This window comes from Budorcas taxicolor, chromosome 6, assembly GCF_023091745.1.
Source record: "Budorcas taxicolor isolate Tak-1 chromosome 6, Takin1.1, whole genome shotgun sequence".
NCBI lineage: Eukaryota > Metazoa > Chordata > Mammalia > Artiodactyla > Bovidae > Budorcas > Budorcas taxicolor.
The window spans coordinates 66,477,088-66,500,918 of NC_068915.1; the positions used below are offsets into that span (position 1 = coordinate 66,477,088).

The 23,831-nt window shown below is 38.5% G+C and overlaps 1 protein-coding gene across 1 annotated transcript; it reads right to left on the reverse strand.

Annotated features, from left to right (window-relative positions):
* Positions 1–965: 965 nt before the first annotated feature.
* Positions 966–15,728, reverse strand: COMMD8 (COMM domain containing 8). The gene is made up of 5 exons (XM_052642074.1): positions 15,663–15,728; positions 11,053–11,208; positions 6,785–6,937; positions 4,067–4,222; positions 966–3,039 (listed from the first exon to the last, which is right to left on the reverse strand). Exons 1-5 carry the CDS (start codon positions 15,726–15,728, stop codon positions 3,019–3,021), a joined length of 552 nt encoding a protein of 183 aa, XP_052498034.1. The 3' UTR covers positions 966–3,018.
* Between the last annotated feature and the right edge of the window lie 8,103 nt (positions 15,729–23,831).

Genomic DNA, 23,831 nt, shown 5'->3' on the forward strand with positions numbered 1-23,831 from the left:
TTCAGTCTCAGTCGTGTCCGACTCTTTGTGACCCCATGAATTGCAGCACGCCAGGCCTCCCTGTCCATCACCAACTCCCAGAGTCCACCAAAACTCATGTCCATCGAGTCAGTGATGCCACCCAGCCATCTCATCCTCTGTCGTGCCCTTCTCCTCCTGCCCTCAACCCCTCCCAACATCAGAGTCTTTTCCAATGAGTCAACTCTTCACATCAGGTGGCCAAAGTATTGGAGCTTCAGCTTCAGCCATCAGTCCTTCCAAAGAACACACAGGACTGATCTCCTTTAGAATGGACTGGCTGGATCTCCTTGCAGTCCAAGGGACTCTCAAGTCTTCTCCAACACTACACTTCAAAAGCATCAATTCTTCAGCACTCAGCTTTCTTCACAGTCCAACTCTCACATCCACACATGACCACTGGAAAAACCATAGCCTTGACTAAATGGACCTTTGTTGGCAAAGTAATGTCTCTGCTTTTGAATATACTATCTAGGATGGTCATAACTTTTCTTCCAAGGAGTAAGCATCTTTTAATTTCATGGCTGCAATCACCATCTGCAGTGATTTTGGAGCCCAAAAAAATAAAGTCTAACACTGTTTCCACTGTTTCCCCGTCTATTTCCCATGAAGTGATGGGACCAGATTTTTTTTTTTTAACACACCTATTAGAACAGTTGAAATTAAAAAGACTGACCATACCAAGTATTAGCAAGGAGGTGGAGGTGGAACTCTCATAGACTGTGGCATGGAATATAAGATGGTAAAAATTAGTTTGGAACAGTTTGAAGTTTCCTGAAAAGATAAACATACACCTACCGCATGATCCAGCTATTTCACACCTAAGTATTTACTTCCAAAAGAAAGCATATGTCCATACAAAGACACATACAAGAATGTTCACAGCATTCTGTGTATTTTAATAGCCAAAAATTGTAAACAATCAAAATATCCATTAACAGGTGAACAGATAAACAAATGATGGTGGAATTCTACAACAGAATAGTTCTCAACAATAAAATGGAAATCAACTACTGTTAAATGTTGTAATATGGAAGAACTCAAAATAATAATGAAAGAAGCCAGATTACACACAAAAAAGAACATGCTGTTATGATTCCATTTAAATTCTGGAAAATGTGAACTTCTATAGTGGCAGGAAGTGGATCAGCGGTTGTCTAGGAGCAAAGTGGGCAAGAAGCAAGGATTACAACGAAATAGGATGACACTTTCAGGAATGACTGGTTGCTCCCCATCTTGATTGATGTGATGCTTTCCCATGCTCAGGTGCTCTGTCATCTCTGACTCTTTGCAGCCCTGGGGACTGTAGCCCACCAGGTTCCTCTACCTGTCGTATTTCCCAGGCAAGAATACTGGAGTGGGTTGCCATTTCCTACTCCCGAACCTTTCCTGGGTATGTATATGTCAAAACTGCTCGGACTGTCCACTTTAAATGTGTGTAGTTTATTTCAGTCATATTTCAATAAAGTATTTAAATATGCTAATATAGTAATAACGTAGTGAGAGGACTAAGAAGAATAAGGTCGTTTTCCTTCTCAAAGGAAGGACTGTGTGGAGCGTTGAAATTCAGAAGGACCAGTCAGTATTATTGGAAGTGCTTGTCTGCAAGCTGTTACTGGTGGTGGTGGTGCTTTAGGCACTAAGTCCTATCTGACTTTTGTGACCCCATGGACCGTAGCCCACCAGGATCCTCTGTCCATGGGATTCTCCAGGCAAGAGTACTGGAGTGGACTGCCATTTCCTCCTCCACTGTCATAAGGAATTTGCACAAGAAGGTAAATCAACTACTACCTCCCTAAGCACACTGGTTAGTTCAGCTGATATTTTTTTTTATGGCCTAGATTTCTCAATGAAAAAAAGCAGTATATTGAAGAACATTCTGGCACAAACTCCACATCTAATCACCAAGCTGTAACAAATGGTTCAGAGTGGCATTATCTGGACCACACTGACATTTATTACTCATCTGTATGAGAATAACAGGGATTGCTCTGGACACCTCAAATAGCAGTCTGATGCTCTAATGAGTTATAAAGCTTGCAAAACAGCAGGTACCAATGATGCATCATACTGCATTATGTAGGAATTAATTTGAAAATACAGCAAAACAAAGACAATATATTTTTATTTGCTCAGAATGCTTGTTTCTAAAGGTCACTGAAATTAAAAATGGTTTGCTTTCCAATGAAGTTGTTAACATCCAGAACTTCATTAAGTTTACACCAAATTAAGAATTTACAATAAACAGGGACCTATATAGTCTTAGCAGATATTGGAGTAATAAGGTATACACTATACAGTGACACATATTCTTTTTAACAGAGCATAGTCTCCTGAACAGACACAGAAATGCAGAAGTAAGTTAACAGTGTTGTTTTCACTTTTATCTATGCTCGAATATAATATTTTAGTTCCTAGAATTCAAAATTGTTCACCCAGATTTAGTTGTTTTTTTTTTTTTCCTTCAAGTCTGGAGAGCTTCTCTATAAAATTTTACATTTTATAATTTTCCTTTGAAATATGAGAAAAACATGGAATCTCCTGAGTTAGACGTAGCTTATACATTCTTTAAAAATTACTTTTAAAAAACATCACAAGTGAACAACCAAATATATCCATAACAAACATCCTTGCTATTCACACAGTTCTTTAAGCAATACTCAAGTATATTTGTGCTTGTATGTTTACATTAGAGTCTATTTTTAGCTTACCATAAAACTGTATCTATAAAGCCTTTACAAATATTTAATAAATGAAGCAAAACAGTCATTATGAAAATATAAACTGTGTTTACAGCCTTTTCATCTTTCATGTTTTTATGCATTTCCTGTCAACCATATAATTTCCTTTTCTTTAGGGATGCTGATAAATTGTTGTCTTTGTAATCTCAACACTGCTGCTTTCTCAGCTGGCCATTCAGATTTTCTGAACACATGGTATTCTCTCAGTGCATCAGTTGTACCAGTGGAATCTGATAAAGTTGGTATTCATCATTTCCAGTTATTTCAACTGCAGGACCACCTTCAAACACAAAATGGAAGGGCAGCAATCAGATTATACCAGAATGATGCCAGTAGATGCTGAATGAGATGCTTTGAAATCTCTGAAGAAGGGCCTGGAGAACTGACAAGAGTAACACAAAAAACACAGGCCTGCAAGGATCCACGGTTCAGACTCATTCAACATTTACACCAGAACCTGCCACACACCCCTTCAGACATGCAGCCCCATCAAAAGGCAAGCCAGGCTACCAGTTTATTACTGGGCATGTGGACAACTCATCAAGGCACTGTGCTGCCCAAGTGACTGCAGAAGATGAAGTATACCGGGGTTTCAAAAAGATAGAGACAAGATGGGTTAGTGTCAAGAGAGGTGCTAAGAATAACTGAATTTAGTCCTCGAGACACAATCACTAGAGATGATGCTCAGCAACAGGGAAAGAACATATATAATGCAGATAATTATTTTTTATGTCTTCTTCACAGCAGCAGTTTCTACTGTTTAAATATCATTGTTCTCATTAGTTAAACATCAGAACTATTACTGTTATTTAGCCATTCCTTTGTAAATGCAAAGCTTTTGGTCCTTCATTAGTTTATCTCAAACTGATATTTTCATAACTATAAATGATATTTTGTCTCCCGAACTTAAATTATCTACCATTTGTCCAGTTAAATAAAACAATCTTGTCTTCAAAATCATAACTATTTTTAACCATTAACTCTCTTCAGAACTAGCTAATTTCACAGCCCCAAGATTTAAAAAAAAAATTTTATCATTAATGAGACTAGAGCAAAACAAATTTAGCTGTTATTCCTTAAAATATAACTACTTGACAAATTATGTTCTATAATGCAAATCAATAATAAATGTAATATCTAAAATGAGAGATGCAGAACATATCAACAAAGCATCTTCTGTGCTTGACTTAAAATATCAGGAACAAAGCCAACTTTAAATGCAAATGATTAGCTTTTCTTATATTGCTCCAGTGGTATCAATCAAAACTTAAACATTCTGAAGCACACAACAAAATTAAAACACATACCTTATTAGCTGCTTCCAAGGAATTTATTAGCTTCTGCAGCTCTTCTTTACTCATTTCAACAGAATATGGCTTGACTTCACCATTTTCTTTTACGTCTAGATAAAGGTTTAAAAGTGGCATTTGTAATGAAGCAATCTTGTCACTAGAAAGTGCAAGCTGTTTAAAATGAAAGAAATAGTAATTAATAAGTAGTTTTAAAAAGGAATATACTAAATATGCATCAGAGCTTATGAACAACACATTAAAAAAAAAGTACTCTTGTTTGCTATGAAGTACAGGAAAATATGAAAGGGATAAAGGGAATTAAATGCATGCCAAACCAGCATATATTTGAACAGAAAAAGAAAGGACAGTGAATGAAAACAAGACAATAGTTTAGGGACAACTAGTTGGGATTCTGTAGTAGTAGATAGCTAGAGCAGTGCTATGGCTCAGAAGTACCAAATGGGTCCAAGAAACAGAGAATTCTTAAAGAAGTGTAATGATACCAAGAGGACCGAAGTCCACGTACAAAGATAAAACTAAAAACATGGTGCAGCTCAGAAATTAAGATGCATAAATAATGAGTAGTTAACTCTCCATTAAACTACTGACAAATGTTATCAAGATACCACCTTCAATTAGAGCCAGTTAACAAAAATATGACACTTTTCCCTCTTACACTCTCTGTCCAAAATCAGTAGCTGAGAAGAAACGGAAGAACCAAATGTTTATGATACTAAAGCTTTCTGAAACAAGCATCACTGGCAGATGGCAAAGAGAAACTTAATTTTCCTGGAATTTGAGCCAGGAACCCCATAATAACTGAATTTTGGAGTGCAACCACTTGTAAAAATTGACTGGGGCAATGATAAAGGGCTCCTTCTCTGTGGTATATACACTACAGGACCAAATAAACCTTCACACAACTCCTCCATCTTCTCTCCCCAAAATACAGGACTCAGCATATCTGAGATCACCTTCAGGTCGCCCACCTCATCGTTAATTCTCTTCAGTATTTCCAATAAGTGATTTCTTAGCCTATGCTTGAGTACCAGCAAGGAGGATGAGTGTGCTAACTCAAGAAGAGGTTAGAATAATTTTCAGACACTCATAGGGGTTAGATTATTATTTCTTAAGTTGAAATTCAACCTATTTCACTGTAAATCATATACTTTAGCCCTGTCCTATCCCCCAAAGCCACAAAGCACATATCTATTCCTTCATCCACCTGTCTTAAAACTTCAGTTAATTAAATTCATTATAATTGTAATGTTATTATACAGGGTTCAGATGTCTGCAGTGCAAGTTAACACAAAAGACGTAATTTTAATTATCTTTGATTTATTTTTAAGAAAATGTATCTCAAAAACACATTTTAGGTATCAGTTCAGTTCAGTCGCTCAGTCATGTCCAACTCTTTGCGACCCCATGAACTGCAGCACGCCAGGCCTCGCTGTCCATCACCAACTCCTGGAGTTCACCCAAACTCATATGTCCATCAAGTCAGTGATGCCATCCAGCCATCTCATCCTCTGTCGTCCCCTTCTCCTCCTGCCCCCAATCCCTCCCAGCATCAGAGTCTTTTCCAATGAGTCAACTCTTCGCATGAGGTGGCGAAAGGACTGGAGTTTCGGCTTTAGCATCAGTCCTTCCAAAGAACACCCAGGATTGATCTCCTTCAGAATGGACTGGCTGGATCTCCTTGCAGTCCAAGGGACTCTCAAGAGCCTTCTCCAACACCACAGTTCAAAAGCATCAATTCTTCGGTGCTCAGCTTTCTTCACAGTCCAATTCTCACATCCACACATGACCACTGGAAAAACCATAGCCTTGACTAGATGGACCTTTGTTGGCAAAGTAATGTCTCTGCTTTTGAATATACTATCTAGGATGGTCATAACTTTTCCTCCAAGGAGTAAGCGTCTTTTAATTTCATGGCTGCAGTCACCATCTGCAGTGATTTTGGAGCCCCAAAAAATAAAGTCTGACTGTTTGTTTCCACTGTTTCTCCACCTATTTCCCATGAAGTGATGGGACCAGATGCCATGATCTTCATTTTCTGAATGTTGAGCTTTAAGCCAACTTTTTCACTCTCCTCTTTCACTTTCATCAAGAGACTTTTTAGTTCCTCTTCACTTTCTGCCATAAGGGTGGTATCATCTGCATATCTGAGGTTATTGATATTTCTCCTGGCAATCTTGATTCCAGTTTGTGCTTCTTCCAGCCCAGTGTTTCTCATAATGTACTCTGCATATAAGTTAAATAAGCAGGGTGACAATATACAGCCTTCACGGACTCCTTTTCCTATTTGGAACCAGTCTGTTGTTCTATGTCCAGTTCTAACTGTTGCTTCCTGACCTACATATAGATTTCTCAAGAGGCAGGTCACGGTGGTCTGGTATTCCCATCTCTTTTAGAATTTTCCAGTTTATTGTGATCCACACAGTCAAAGGCTTTGGCCTAGTCAATAAAGCAGAAATAGATGTTTTTCTGGAACTCTCTTCCTTTTACCACGATCCATTTTAGATATATAATATTACAAAAAAATTACGTATTCAAAAAGTGAAACAGAAAGTGTTCTCCTCCTGAAAACACTCCTGTCTGACTCTTTGTGATTCCAGGATCTGTAGCCCACCAGGCTCCTCTGTTCATGGGATTCTCCAGCAAGAATACTAGATTGGGTTGCCATTTCCTTCTCGAAATAAAAAATATACTCATAATTAAATATATTCTCACCTTTATCTGCCAATCAAAATCCTGTAGTTGTGCAGAGGAAATATCAACTATTTCTGCCAAAAGAGTCTTCTTGATTTCATCTTTCCTACTTTTTAAGCATTTCATGATAGCTTCTTGATGAGATGAATTCAACTGATTCAACTGTTGAGATATCTATGAAAATAAAAAATGGTTAGAAAATAAGTGAAAAGGCCTTTCTGTTTAAAATGTAAACAACAGTTACATTCTCATTTCATGTAATCTTTAAAATGGTAGTAAATGGGGGAAAATACTAATATAACTATAAAAAGAATAAGATGAGAATGCATAACCAGTAAACAAGAAGTTTTAACAAGGTTTTGCAAAACAGAAAGGAAGAGGGCTGATTGATGAACCAACATGGGAGCGAATACATTGAAAACCACTAAAGCTGATTTACCTATATTAATATATAGGACAAAATAGACTTTAAGGCAAAAAGACTTACAAGAAATAGAACAAGATAGTAAAGGGGTTGTTCAACAGAAATAAACAACAATCACAAATTTGTGTTCACCTAATAACATGGCCTCCGAATATATAAAGCAGTGAAACTCGGCAGAAAAAGCAAAATGGGTAAATCAACTTTCATAGAGATGCTAACACACCTCTCAGTAATGGATGGAAAGAGAAAGCACTGTAAAGATACAGCACTGAGAAACACTTTCTACTTAATCTAACTACACACAGAACACTACACCCTACAACTGAAAAGTACATATTATCTTCAAATATATATGGAACATTACCCGAAAATGAACCATATGTTGAGCCATGTCACAAATCACAACAGATTTCAAAGAACTGGTATCATATTAATTATATTTTTGAGCCATTGTGTAATTAAATCAGAACTGAACAAAACTTTTCCAAATATTTAAAAATTAAGCAGCATGGTAACACAGTACTAAGTGACGAAGTAAATCTTGCATAAACTCTTTCATAGAAAAAAGAAAACAAACAACAACAACTTCCTAATTCATTCCACAAGATGGGAATAAAACTTGATATTTTGACAAAAACATTATAGGCAAAAAATTATGGGCCAAGATTACTCAAACATAGATGAAAAAAATCCTAATGAAATATTGGCAAACCAAAAAAAATTTTAAAATAATAATATATCATGACCAAGTTGGATTTATTTTGGTAAGGTTAGTTTAACATTCAAAAATCAATGTAAGACATCACATTAACAAAATAAAGGTGAAGATATAAATTCAGGAAAAAAACAATTTTATAAAATTCAATACCTATTAATTCTCAGCAAAGTAAGAATCGGTGGAAGCTTCTTTAATCTAATCACTGATACCAATAAAATCATACAGCTAACATATTAAATTGTGAAATACTGAACATATACATTCTCCCTAAAGTTAGACGAGGCACTGCTTTTTTTCTTCTTTTCTTTTCTAAAACTGTCCTGAAGACATTAGGCAATGCAATAAGAGGGAAAAAAGAAATAAAAGCTATTAAAATTGAAAAAGAAAATGATTACATACCAAAAAAACTCCCCCTCAAATTTATAAACCATTATATATAGTAGATAGGGGCTTCCATGGTGGCTCATATGATAAATAATTTGCCTGAAGTACAGGAGACTTGGGTTTGATCCCTGGGTCAGGAAGATACTCTGGAGAAGGGAATGGTTACCTACTCCAGTATTTCTTGCCTAGAGAATTCCATGGACAGAGAAGCCTGGTGGGCTACAGTCCATGGTATTGCAAAGAGGTGGACAAGACTGAGCAACTTACACTTCTATATAGTAAATAAATTTAGAAAGATTGTTGGACACAGAGTAAGTATACAAAAACCAACTTGGGTTTCCACATACTAGCAATATGCAATTGGAGAACAAAATTTAAGAACATCCGAAACATCAGTTACTTAGAAATAAATACAATAAAACATTTGTGAGACCTCTACACTGAGAACTACAAAATATGAGAGAGAAACTGAAGCTAATCTAAATAAACAGAAGGTAATACCAAGCTCATAGATCAGAAGGCTCAATACTGCTGTCAATTCTCTCCAAAATAGTCTAGAGACTCAGTGCAACCCATGCTGTGGACTTAATGTCCCCTCAAAATTCATATTAAAACTCTGACCCTCAAGATAATATCTAGAAATGGGACCTTTGATACAAAATCAGGCTTAGACGAGGTGATGAAGGTAAGACCCTCATGATGGGATCAGTTCCCTTGTAAGTAAGAAACATCAGAGAGTTTGCTCCCTCTCTCTCTGCACCTGCCCCACGCCCCCCACAGCCATCAGAGGACACAGTGAGAAGGCAAAAATCTTCGGCAAGGAAAAAGCCCTCCCTCATCAGGGGCCAGAATCAGCCAGTGCCTTAATTTTGTGCCCCTAAACTCTAGAACTGTGAGAAATTAATTCCTCTTATTTAAGCTATCCATTTTAAGGTATTTTGTTGTGGCAGCCCAAGCTAATACTCTCCATCAAAATTCCAGCAAGTGTTTTGGTTAAAATTGACTGATTTTAAAATGTACCTGAAATTATGGAGGATATAGAAAAATCAAAGCTATCTTGAAGAAATACAAGGTTGAAGGCCTTCTACTATCAGATATCAAAATTGAATGTAATGCAGCTCTAATTCTACCATAATTTAAGCCATTGTGATATGGGTAAATACAGGCAAACAGACTCATGGAGTAGAAAAAGAGTCTAGATACAGACCCAAACATATATGGTCACCTGCATTTCCAAGAAAGGCTGCACAGCAATTCTATGGGGTAAGGATGGTCATTTCAACAAGTGGATTTCATATGGAAAAATCTCAACTTAATACTTACTCCATATACCAACAGTAATTCAAATATATCACTGACATAAATAAAAGCTAGAACAATCAAACCACTACCAAAAAATATATGAAAATGTTTTCATGATTTTGGCACAAACATTCTTTAAACGCAGTATTAACATCACCAACCATCAAAAGAAAATATTGACAAATTGGACTTGATTAAAATTCAGAACTTCTATTCAACAAAAGACACTAGGAAGAGACTAAAAAGACAAGCAACATAATAGAAGATATTTAAAATACACATATCCAAGAACTCATATTCAGAATATCATCCAAATCAAAATGATAAATATATGTAACTTCATTTCTCCCCAAGTGGGCAACCTACACAAACATGCCCAAATTACTTTTGACAAAGGTACAAAAGCAGTTTAATGGAAAGATACGCCGTGACCCTGCAGTTTTACTTTAAGACTTCTAGAAAAGCTGAGCAATTTATGTATGACAAGACACATACAAAATGTTTGCAGCAGCACTATTCATAATAATGAAAGGGGCAATGATCCAACTGGTCATCAGTAGGGAGACAGAAAAATAAGTCTTACTAATGCCTATCATCAAATACTACAAGGAGATAAAACACATAAACCAGATCAATACTTTTTAACATTGATAAATCTAAAACACAGTATTGCTGAAAAAATTATAAATGTATACATACATTACCACTCACAAGTTACACATTTAAACAGCTCAAATAATTGTATATATTGCTTAAAGATGCAAACATTCACACATTAAGGAATACGAAACATGCATACAAATTCACTAGTGGTTTTTTCTATTCGAAGAGTGATATTTACATGTATCTATAATGCCTTGTTTCTAACACACACACACACCCCTGAAATACATAAAGTAAAATGTTAACAATTGTTTAATTGTGGTAATGGGAATATAGGTATCACTTATATACCTTTTAATTTTCTTCCACGATTTTAATGTTTCACAATTTAACATAAGACAACCAATCAGAAACAAAAGTACAAAACCCCAAAACTTCCACAGATTTTTCCACTTACTCACAATTAGGTTTTTATTGCTATCACAAAGAGTCGGACACGACTGAGCGACTGAACTGGAACTGATTTTATACACTTGGACCTCCCTGGTGGCTCAGATGGTAAAGAATCTGCCTGCAATGCGGGAGATGTGCATTCAATCCCTGGGTCGGGGAGATCCCCTGGAGAAGGGAACGGCTACCTACTCCAGTATTCTTGCCTGGAGAATTCCATGGGCAGAGAAGCCTGGAGAGTTATAGTTCATGGGGCTGCGAAGAGTCAGATAGGACTGAGTGACTAACACTGTCACTTTTCATTATACACTTCCTGAGGCTGTATTACACGGTACCCTAAACACCAAAATTTAAAAAAAAAAATCTGAACATGAATTATCAAGGTATCGAAATCTGGAGCAAAGGTACCTCTTCGTCAGATAAATTTTTACCAACTACAGCTTTGAAAAAGGTGGTAATGTCTTCTAGAACATGCATCCATTCTGTTGAATCCCAAACACTGTGATAATCCTGGTAGAGAGGATAAGTTCGGCCACAAATGCCATCAATTATTTTGTGAAGAAGCTAGAGAGAAAAAACAAGAGAGAGTAATAAATGTAATTATAAGTAAAATTATAAAACAGATTTATCTTCCTTGTAGCAAATAAACGTTATTGGCAGAAGTTCATGTTATCTGCAGAAAAGCTGAGGCTGAAAAGCAACTATCTTTAACATTATTTTATTAACTAAAAGTCAGACACACACACACACACACACACACACACACTCTTTCCATAATTTTGTCCACCTTCAGAAACTAAAATAACTTTATAGACACACTGTTGTTTCTCCAATGTTCCTAAAAGGAAGATGGTGAGTGCAGCAGTTTCTCCTTGGGATTCCTTAGACTTCATATTTATACCAATAACCAAAATACAAGGTATGAGTCTTAGAGCAAAGTCTTTCAACTGTAAATCTACAAACCCCTTCTCTCCATTTTCCATAGCACCCATACTTAACTTCTTTCAGTCCACTCCAAAAAACCTTTCATTGACTTACTTTCTCTTTTCCACATTTCTTTCTCTCTACCCTAGCTTAATGCCAGCAATGGAAATCCTTACACATATATAACTGAACATGTGATTAAATCTGTGGCTTTTGGAACAAAACTGGCTAGTCTGAATCTTATTCCCACCATTTACTACTTTTGCCAAGTTACTTAAAGATTCTTTGCTGGTTTCCTCATGTGTAAAATGAGGATATCATCTACCCCCATAATGTTGTTTTAAGGATTGAAAAAGGATACATGCAAATCACTTGGCACACTCCTGACATTAAACATTGCTTCCCACTGTTATCCTTCTTCTTTTTACTAGTTGTAATTATCATCATCACTATTACTACTGGTACTATCATAACATCCACACCTCTAACATATATTAACTGAGTACCTACTGTATCACCACTACTCTAGGCAAGTGATCAATACAGTTTTCTTTCTCAAGAGATATTGGTGTGTTGTAAGAAGAGTACCTGAATCCAAATAACTTGGAAATGCATTTAAACAGCAAGGAGGCTTCCAACTCTTTTCTCCTGGATCATGTTCCAGTGCATTTTAAGCAAAAACTCCTTCTCTGTAACACCATACTTATTGGAACAGAGATGAGTAATTGGTGACCCTAATTCCAAACGATGGCTAATGCACTGTGAACAGAACTTTTATTTACCATAAATTAACCAACAACATTTTCTATTTGAAATCATTCAAAATTCTCTACCTACACTTCACCTTATCCCAAACTGTCCCCAATGCTAAAGTAAAACCCAGAACTCAAATTGAAAACTAAGAGCACTATGTTTTTGGAACATAGTCTTTTTAAATTAATTCACAAATATGTAATGAGCACTTCATTCCAGTTACTAAACAGGTAAATACAAAGAAAAAATAACTATAATAGCTAGCATTTATAGAGCCCTAATTATATACCAAACACTGTGCTGATCTTCACTACAACCCTGTAAAGTAAATCTTGCTATTATCCCCATTTTACAAATGAGGAAACTGAGGATAAATAAGATAAAGTCCTATCATATCAGAGCCTCAGGCCATTAGAGAAAACTAATATAATCAATAAGTATATGTAATTTAGGATGATAGGAGTTATAATTAAAGTTTACAGAGGGTACAAAGGAGCACAGAAGAGAAAAGTATGCCTTAAAATAATGAATAGTTAGCCAAACAGGAGCAGGGTATTTCTAGTCACAACAGCTGCACGTTGACAGGATAAACTGCATGGCGCAGTTTGGGAGATGGCAGCATACAAAGCTGGAGAGGTGGCAGAGACCAAACCATAAAGGGCCTTGTATACAATGCAGAAGAGCCCAGACTGTAAGCAACCTAATTCACATATTTGCATTATGTTTCTATAAATCTGCCAGCAGGTCAGGAGATATAAGGAAAGAAAAGGGCAAGAGGTTGAGTCCAAAGACCACCCCCCACTTCCATTTACTTACCATCAAGAAATTAAAAGGGAGGTGATAAATTGTTAGGGACACTCACACTGGAGGCAGCAGAGAGGTAAAGGAGATCTGAAAAGGATGATACTCAGAATTTCAGGTTTAATGACAGTAAGTGGTGGTATCACAAACCAAATTTGAGGCTACAGCCACAGAAGGAGAAAGTCAGGGAGAAAGACAAGAGCTAAGCCAAGTATACACTGAATTTGAGGTACCTGTGGGTGTATCTAGGCAGAAGCCTGATACTCAGAAGAGATTTTTAGATCCAGAGATTCAGGAGTCATCCACGTACCTGGCAGTGAAGGTTACGGGCCTATCTAAGTAGTATGCAGGTAGGATGAAGACAGGAGCAGAAAGCTAACACAAGACTTAGAGTCAACAGATCTGAGCATCTGTTTCCACTTTGCCACTTACTAGTTTGATAACTTTGGGTACGTTACCCAAACCCTCTATAGACATTTCAGTTTTCTCATTTATACAGTCAGAGAAAAGTTAAGACTTTTTTTTTATCCTGGCAAGATAAGTAAGTTTATTACTTTCTAGCTCCTCCACACTATTCCCATTATAAATTGAACAAAGAAAAAAAGAAAGGCAGAGATTTAGGGCTTATAAAAGCTGGCTACCACATAGCCCTCTATCACATTAGTAGGCTAAGCCCTCGTCCCAAGCAGGCTAAGCCCTTGTCCCCAACTTTCACCCACTGTAAATGAAACAGATTTGGGATTTATTCAAAATTACATATCATAGAAACTAAAAGCCATCCCACCAGAGCCTGGGATCCAGATCTTGGTCACAATGATAAAGCTGAATTTAGTAAACATTAATCGATTCCTTCCTTTAGCAAATACTGATTAAGAACCCACCTGGGGCCAGACATAATTCTCAAGAACCGGGTATATAAACAAAGTATCTACCCTGAAGAGAGACTAGTGGCAAGAGGACCAGTTAGGAAGTTGTGTTCAAGGAAGACTTGATTAGGCTGGAACTTCTGGGGAACAGAAAAAGATGGGAGTAAGCACAGTAACATATTAATAATAATACAAAGCTTTAGTCAGTTCTCTGAAGTCAGAGGGCAAAGGACCACAGCTCCCAGAGCTCGGGCTGAAACTCTATTCTGCATACGATGCCTTTTCTTTTACAGGGCTGGCAAATTTCTTTCGAGTCTTATACTTGGGGCACCAAGGGTTTTTTAACTTGAAAGTTCAAGGGAGAAAAAACACTTCTCAGTTAGATTTTCCTCTTACAGTAACCACTGGGTTTTCTTCCTTTCACAGTTCACAGACAAAATTCCGCTGTATGTATTTACTGTCTCCACATTGCTCTCACCCTTCAAACTAAAAATCCGCTGCTGTCAAAAACAATTATACACTGCCAGTACCTTTGGTATTAAGGCTAAACCCAGGAGTATAGTATACAGAGGCTCCTGACTGCTCCTCACTTGTTCAGCCAGTCTCCCTGCTCTACTTCTCACTCTGAACTTTGGCCTCTAAAACTACAGCAGGTCCTAAAGCTCCCTGGGGCTGCCTTTCTTCTAGTCTTCATAAGTGCTGTCCCTTGGCCTGAAATTCTCTCTCCCCCCAGCCCATCTGGTTCCTCCTCATCCTTCAGGAACTCAACGTAGAAACCTAGGCAGATGCTCTACAAAATGTTCCCTTGCCCCTTCTAACCAGAGTTGCTACCCCTCCTACAAACTGATTACTGGATAAATCATTAATTCAGTTATCCATTTATTCAGTTTGGTTTCCTCATTAGTTGACAAGGTCCACCAGGGTGTGGGCTGTCTCATTCACCATTTTACCTTATCCCATAAGGCATTAAGCACATAGTTCAGTGAAGTGTTGGCTGAACAAGTGAATAAAGCTGCTTTTTTCCGGATTCTCATAAACTAGGTTCCTTCCTAGACTGGAGGGGCCGACGTATATGTCACGTCTTGAAGTAAGGTCCACGTTGGACGACCCTACCTGTAAGTCTCCCAGTCTGGAGTAACACATCAATTTTTTTCTGCCCCTCACAAAGAATTACGGCCTGCCTCTCTAGGTCACCACGGTTATTCCCATCACCTAGCACCAGTGTTCCTGGCGCATGGGGAATGTTGTGGAGGTTTTGCTGAAACAGTGAATGAATGAATGAAACATGTACAAGAGGTCTGTAAACCACCCTCCAGCTTTCAAGCTGGCGACTCCGCACTCCCCAGTCCAGGGTCACTTGGTCCCGGCCGCTCCCGAGGAACGGATAGGTGGTCCCCGCTAGGGTGCGGGCGCGGCCCGGCGGGCGTCTGCATGCAAAACCCCTGGAGGGGCCACTGGAAGCCGAAGCACGGACGAGGCGTCCCAAGCCTCGGACTTCTCCAATCTCCAGAGAACACGGGGTGGGGCGAGGGAGCACCCAAAATCACACCCGGTCCTCTTCCCCTCCCCGGGCAGCAGGCGCGAGCCTCCCAAAGGCATCGGGATGAGGCCTACCCTTCACGCCAGGCCTTCCAGGAGCCTGGCCCGCGCAGCCGGCCCCTGCGCCCTCCTCACCTGCAAGCCCCGCTCTGCGGGAAGCTTCTGCAGCCGCCACAAGGGTGTCCCCTCTTCCGGCTCCATCCCTGCGAGAAGCCTAGGGCTGGGTCACATGACCAGTCCCGGCGTAAGAAAGGCTACGGCTCGTCCACGTGACCAGCCGGGCCGGATGGGCGGGGCGGGCTCGGAGACGCTAGAGCCCTTGTGCGCGTGCGCAGAGGAGAAGGCTTCGCTTTCTCCGAAATCAAAGAAAATCCTTTCCGCCTGTGGCAACGTTGGTTAAACACCCTTGTGGTATTACAATGAAGATGCATTCGCAAATCTCAGGGCAATTTGGCACCTTTATTCAGAGCTGTATTAAACTTTCTGTGCACACTTAGAATGCGAAATAAGGGTAACTATATTTGGAAGGCAAATTGATTTGGAAAATATCCTGATTTGGAAGGTCAATTTGCCTCCTACCGTGCGCGAGGTTCTTCATAGATTATCCTATGAAGTTACTCTTTTCATCCTTATTTCCAAATAAGACCAGAGAAATTACTAGGGTTGTCAGATTTAGCAAATAAAAATACCAAATTCCCAGTTAAACACGAAATTTCAGATAATATTTTCTTATAAGTGTGTTTTAAATATTGCATGGGACATACACTAAAAAAAGTATTCTTTATATGAAATTCAAATTTAACCAGGCATCTTGTATTTTATCTGTCAACCCTAAAAGTTCCCCCCAAACCCGAGCTAAGAGCTCAGGCTGAAGTAAATGAAATCAGATTCTAGAGCCAGAACCAAAGTTGGACTAAACCTAAAACCCAGAGCGCCTGGGATTAACTCTCATTATAGCTTTTACTTCAATCGGATTCTGGAGAATTCGGTAATAAGATAACCTCTGCGAGCCAGAAGTTTCCAGGAGCACAGTAAATAAACAGGAATTACAATCTAAACAATAGTAAAAGTGGTACAAGCTGCTAAAGCATACGGCTGGAAAGTATTTTAATCTGTGGATTATACAGAAAAAGAACTACTTAATGACATCCTTCAAAGGTTAGCACAAAGGCTCTTTCTCTACTTTATGCCCACCTCTTGAATTTCATGGCTGCCTCTCTCTTTAAAAATTTACCACTTTCTAGTTCTTAATATAGGTAGACATATATAACCTTCATTGACCTAGCTGAAACATAATTACTTGTCTTTATGCATAGGTGCTCCCCGAGTAATAGTTAATAAGTGAGAAAGAATCTGGAAAATGAGCTCATATACATCAATTAGTAAATCTGAGGGTGGGGTCTGTTTTCAAAAAAAAAAAGACAATGTTATATGTTGTAACAATAAAAATATTTATCAAGCGTCTACTATATGCCAAAAAATTATATATTTCATCTTATTAATCTTCCCTACAACCTTGTGTTGTAGATATTCTCCCAGTTTTAAAAATGAAGACTGAATATTGGTGACATACTATCAACCCTGTTCAAGGTCACAAAGGTAGTACTCATGACCTATTTTATATCCACGGACTGATAAGGCCTATGACCTTGAGTTATAATCCTAATGGCAAAGAATAAAAAGCAAAATTATAAATATAAAATATCAATGAAACTTTGAAACAGCATTCCCACATATTGCTGTTGAAAATATAGAATAGTAACATTTTCCTGGAGGGTTGTGATTGCATATATAAAGCCTTCAAAATGTACCTACTCTTGGACCCAAGAATTCCAGTTTTAGAAATATAAGAAATGTTTCGCTCTGAGGATATGGGTCTGTTAGTTACTATAGTAATAAATTATTGGCCTAATAAATTACAATGCAGCATAAAAAATCCACAAAAAAGTGATTATGTAGAAAAATATTTGGTAAACTTGCTTGCTCTACACTACTGGGTAAAAAGTTTAGTTTCAAAACTACTTGTACAATGGTATGATTTGTACTGTATATGGTATGGCATGGATACTTGTAGTGTATAAATTCCTGGCATAGGAGTACACTAAATATTAGTTATGGTGATCTTTCATTTTGGGGATTACGGGTGACTTTCACTTTTAGTTTCTCTAAACTTTTATTCAAAGTTTTATTTAAAATGGTGTAATGGTAACTATGATAAATTATAATTCCATCTATTCCCTTTAATTTTGGTTTGAAAATTAGACAAATCTTACCGGAACTTATCCTCTTCTTTCAGCATCTTGCTAAATACCACCAATATACCTTGATAGTAATGTTTTCCGATCTCATTGCCTACAAGAGTCTCAGTTGGCTCAGATTCTGCCTTCCAGAGTTTCAAAGGCACTGCATAACATGAATTGTAGCTTTTCAGCCTGCCGCCATCCACTAACCATAAATCGAATATTCTAGCTGATGTTACAGTACCTCTGGGGTCTCCCCAGGTGGTGCTAGTGGTAAAGAACCCACCGGCCAGTGCAGGGGACAGTAAGAGACTCAGGTTCAATCCTTGGGTCTAGAAGATTCCCTGGAGGAGGGCTTGGCAACCCACTCCAGTATTCTTGCCAGGAGAACCCCATGGACAGAGGAGCCTGGCGGGCTACAGGCCATAGGGTCTCAAAGAGTGAGACATGACTGAAGCAGCTTAGCACACATGTATAGTACTTCCTGCTCCTCATATTGATTTCTGCCTTTGTCAGAGTAGGTTAATTACTTTAACAAAACAACACCAAAATTTTAGCAGTTTATCATAATATTTATTTATTTATTCCTAAATGTATGTCAGTTTAATACAGGTATCAGTTGTTAGGTGGCTCTTTTATTCTCTAAGACCTCAGTTCTGTCTGTTCAGTCAATGGGGAAGGAGCATATGAAAGATCATAAAGGAAATGTTTATGTGCCAGATTTAGAAATGGGAAACATCATTTCTACCCATTTCTATTAGCCAGAACCCATCCAGTTTCATGGCAACAGTTAACTGTTAGAGAATCTGGAAAATATAGTTTAGCTGTGTGCCCAAAAAGAAACGGAGTTTGGCAAACAGTTTCTCTCTACTACAATCATGGTTTTTAAAAGACAGCTGAGAATTTCTAACAGATATGTCAGCAGTGTTATCATTCTCCTTCACATTTTTATTTGGAACAATCATGCTTGATAGCTTCCTGTTAAAGTGGAATATAAAACCAGGCTCCAACTGGCATCTATACCTGCCTCACATTAGTATGGATTCAGGTTCATATTAAGAGGAGGATCTGAGAGGTTAATAATTCAGTCGACCCCTTTTTGTGTTATTGCCACAATCAGGTTAGATTAAAATCTGTGATTCTAGAAGTTATATCTGAGAGATATCAAGAAGGTGGAACTGACTAGTTGGCTATTAAGGTAAAGCTCTGGGTTATACTTATTTCGAGTTATTTCAACAAAAGTTCCAGTCTTCGATTTTTTTTTAGGTCCCCAGACTGTATTTTGTCTTTTCGCTCAGAAGATACTGACTTACTCTAACTGAACTCTCGAGAGACTGATAAACCAGAATGTTACACAATAGGAATTCCTTCTCCTCAGTGTATTCTCTCTTGAAAAGAATTTTTTTCTTTGGATCGTCTTTCCATTAAATGCCATACCCTTATCATTGCTTCTTATAGACTCTTAACCAAGATTTAAGAAATACTCTGTTCTGAGGGTTATTCTGGGAATTTCTGTTCCCCATCATTGTGGGTCAAATCTTACTGGTAAATTTCAAATCATAACTTTCTATTGTCCCTAAATTCTGAGCTCCCTACTTTCACCCATGAACTAGCATTAGCTTCAATAATTACAATTCCTGAAAAATGTTTTGAGGAATCAAGAAAAGCAATTAACTCATTATCCAGAGTTGAAGACATCCTTATCCTTTAATAAAAGACATTGTAAATTTCCACATCTATTTCTCAGCTCATAGCTGCTTTTCAAGTTATCCTATGCCTTAAAGTTGACTAATTTGTTCATCTTAATTAAACATGTTACAATCTAGATGTGCTTAGTGATTTGCATTGCAATCTGTGTAAAATTATTCCTGTTCATAAATTTCTGAAAGCAAAGAGGCTTCACGTTTAAATAAGTTTAATTACTACCTTATAACTATACAGGAAATATTTAACTGTTATGTTGGTATTGGTTCTATTACACTGAAATAAGTTATAGATAGCTCATTTGTAAAGATTTGAAAGATATTGGGTTTCATTTTGTCTCTATAAACTCAGATTTGACTGCCTAGAAAAAGTTTCTTATAAGTCAACTCAATAAATATCTCATTTCATTCTGGTGAATGAGCTTAATAAATGGAAAGTGTCTTTCTTTTTGACCTTTATATAATTAAGAAATCCTTTTTTGTGTTAGTCGCTCAGTCTGACTCTCTACAACCCTATAGACTGTAGCTTCTGTGCATGGAATTCTCCAAGCAAGAATACTGGAGTTGATTGTCACACCCTTCTCCAGGGATCGTCCCCACCCAAGGATTGAATCTACTTCTTTTATGTATCCTGCCTTGATAGGCAGGTTCTTTGCCACTAGCACCACCTAAGAAATGCTTTTGTGTGTTAGTCACTTAGTTGTATCCAACTCTTTTCAACCCCTAGGACTGTGTAGCCCACCAGGCTTCTGTGTCCATTGAATTCTCCAGGAAAGAATGTTGGAGTGGGTTGCCATTTCCTTCTCAAAGAAATGCTTTTAACATTTCCTTGAAAGTGAAAGAGGAGAGTGAAAAAGTTGGCTTAAAGCTCAACATTCAGAAAACGAAGATCATGGCATCTGGTCCCATCATTCCATGGGAAATAAATGGGGAAACAGTGTCAGACTTTATTTTTTTGGACTCCAAAATCCCTGCAGATGGTGACTGCAGCCATGAAATTAAAAGATGCTTACTCCTTGGAATAAAAGTTATGACCAACCTAGATAGCATATTCAAAAGCAGAGACATTACTTTGCCAACTAAGGTCCATCTAGTCAAGGCTATGGTTTTTCCAGTGGTCATGTATGGATGTGAGAGTTGGACTGTGAAGAAAGCTGAGTGCCGAAGAATTGATGCTTTTGAACTGTGGTGTTGGAGAAGACTCTTGAGAGTCCCTTGGACTGCAAGGAGATCCAACCAGTCCATCCTAAAGGAGATCAATCCTGGGTGTTCATTGGAAGGACTGATGCTGAAGCTGAAGCTCCAGTACTTTGGCCACCTCATGCGAAGAGTTGACTCATTGGAAAAGACTCTGATGCTGGGAGGGATTGGGGGCAGGAGGAGAAGGGGACGACAGAGGATGAGATGGCTGGATGGCATCACCGACTCAGTGAACATGAGTTTGAGTGAACTCCGGGAGTTGGTGATGGACAGGGAGGCCTGGTGTGCTGCGATTCATGGGGTTGCAGAGTCGGACATGACTGAGCGACTGAACTGAACTGAACTATAACATATTTATCAAAGAAATATTCTTGTAACTTAAGTCATCTGAGTTCTCCATTAAAGTGATCTTTGAAACAAACAGACATTTCGTTTGAAATAGGGCAATAAAGATTGCACATAACAGTTATTCCAATGTAGCACTAGAGGATACAGAAGACTAAAAGCTTTGAAATCCTTCTGTTAAAGTGAAATATTTGAGTGAACTGCAATTTTGGATCTTAGACGTAATACACTGTAATCCACACTTTGTCCTCGAGGGTTGGCAGTCTTAGAATGGCATGTCAAGTGCTCCATTAGTCTTTCTGATTAAGGTTCTGTGCCTGCAAGAGCTCCCTTTTCTCAGTTGCCACCGCTTTTAATCACTGTGCTGAAAGCCTCCACATCTGTGAGCTGTTATGATTTTAGCCAATGGTTCTTAATCAAGATAGCTCGTTAGAGTCACCCTGGAGAATTTTTGAGTGATGCATTTTTTACTTTAAATGTGCTATACTTTTGTTTTTGAAATAGGTTTGTCACTTTCATACCATATATTTTGCCACAGTTCACTGGGGCTTTCCAAATTTGTACAGGTCTGCAATCAATACCACAATTTAGTTTGAGAACACTACCATGGCCCCCCAAAATGTCCTTTGTGGCTGTTTGTAGATAATCAAATGCATGTATGTGCTGACACTTCAGCCTGGCTGGACTTTTGCGACCCCATGGACTGTAGCCCACTAGGCTCTTCTGTCCATGGGATTTTCCAGGCAAGAGTACTGGAGTGGGTTGCCATTTCCTCCTCCTGCCATGGGATCCTCCTGACCCCTGGATCAAACCCACGTCTCCGGTGTCTCCTGCATTGGCAGGCAGATTCTTTATCCTCAGTCATCTGGGAAGCCTGGATAACAGTGTGAGGGCTTTCAAAAAACTAATAGCCAAACCTAACCCCTAGACCAACAACATCAGAATCTTTCTGTGGGTAAAACACCAACATTATTTTGTTGTTACAAAACAGCCCAAATTATTTTAATGTAAATCAGTAAATCCACTGATTTGAACAAAACTTAGTAGAAGAGGTGAGGAACTGGAAAATGTAGTGCCTGCCTGTGTGCTTAGTCACTTCAGCTGTGTTCGACTCTCTGCCACCCATGGACTGTAGTCCGCCAGGCTCCCCTGTCCATGGGATTTCTCAGGCAAGAATGTTGGAGTGGGGGGCCATTCTCGTCTCCAGGGGATCTTCCTGACCCAGGGATCGAACCTGGATCTCTCGCATTGTGGGCAGATTCTTTACCATTTGAGCCACCAGGGAAGCCCCAGAAAGTGTAGACATGACCCCATACTAACCCAGAGATCTGGCCAACTTAGACCAATGTTGTCTCAATAAAAGCAGAAGCACAGTAGCAAAAACCTATAGAACATCAAGGGACCGGTGGTGTTTTTGTTGATCACGCTAGGTTTTTTTTTTTTTTCTATTGTTTAGTTTGCTTAGAATCTTCTCTCCATCCACCTGCAGCTCCCTCCATGCATATTTAAGTGCACAAAATGAAGTCAGACACATTCCCCAGAGAATTTTAATTGCTGCCTCACCTGTGTTTCCATAACTCTCTTAGCAAACTTTGCTTATCGTCTTTTGCATTGCACTGCAGCTGTTTGTATACAGTTTGCTTCTCTCATTTTTCCCAGAGCTCCTTGAAAAGCAGAGGCCATGACACATTCATTTCCATATTCCAGACAGTGTCTGGCATGAAGCAGACTCCCCATAAGTGCTGAATTCAGAAATAGAAGAGGAGATTAAAAAGAGAAAGTGCGAAAAGCTTAGGCAGTGATTCAAGTGAACCTTAACTGCAAATTAGAATCAACTTAGGAGCTTTGCACACTCCCTAGGACCAGATTGCACCCAGATAATTAAGTCAGAATCTCTAGGGAGGGAACTGCCTGTTCCTCCAGCAGTATTTTTTTCAGCTGCCCATGTGATTCTCCTGATGTGTAGCTGAAATTGAGAACATAGGTTAAAGACTTAAAGCAGCAGTCTTTAACGTTTTTGGTACCAGAGATAGGTTTCATGGAAAACAATTTTTCAACAGACCGGGGGTGGATGGAGGGAGATGATTTGGGGATGATTCAAGCACAAAATATATTTATTGTGCAAATTGTTTTTATTAGTATTACATCAGATCCACCTCAGATCATCAGGCATTAGATCCCAGAGGTTGGGGACCCCTGCCTTAAAGGATGGTCCAAAATTGCCCCCTTGACCAAAATAATCTGCCCCATTGCCTGAGATGCTTATATTAGTTGCTGTTAGTTTACCAGAAGTGAGCTCAGAAATATAGGTGGATTAATAGATATCTGTTTAAAGTATATAAAAACCCCTAGAAAGCCCAAGAAAGAACACTGGGATTCATATAAATTACTAAAGTCTGAGTACATCCCATCTGACATCTCAAGAACTGTTATGAGACAAATAGGATAGGAGTCAACTTTGGTAGAAAATTGAAAGTGTCAAAGCAAAAACTGCACAGAACAATGTTGAGCAGGCAAAGAAGACTTTATTCAGGGCTGTTACAATAGGAGAGGGAGAAACCAGAATTCAGCTCCACTGACACAAAGGGCAGGAGGATTTTTAACTGCTAGAGTGTGAGTCAGAACACACGACATCTGTATTTGCTAATGGGCTTTACCCAAAGGAAAAGTAAACTTTCTTGTACCTTTGCGACAAGAGGCAGTTCTTGAAATTGGGCTCCTACCCTTTTACAGAGAAGGAGAGATAGTAATACTGTCTCTTTTAATGATTACATCCCAGAGAGATGGCTCACAAGCTCTTATGATATTCCTAAAAT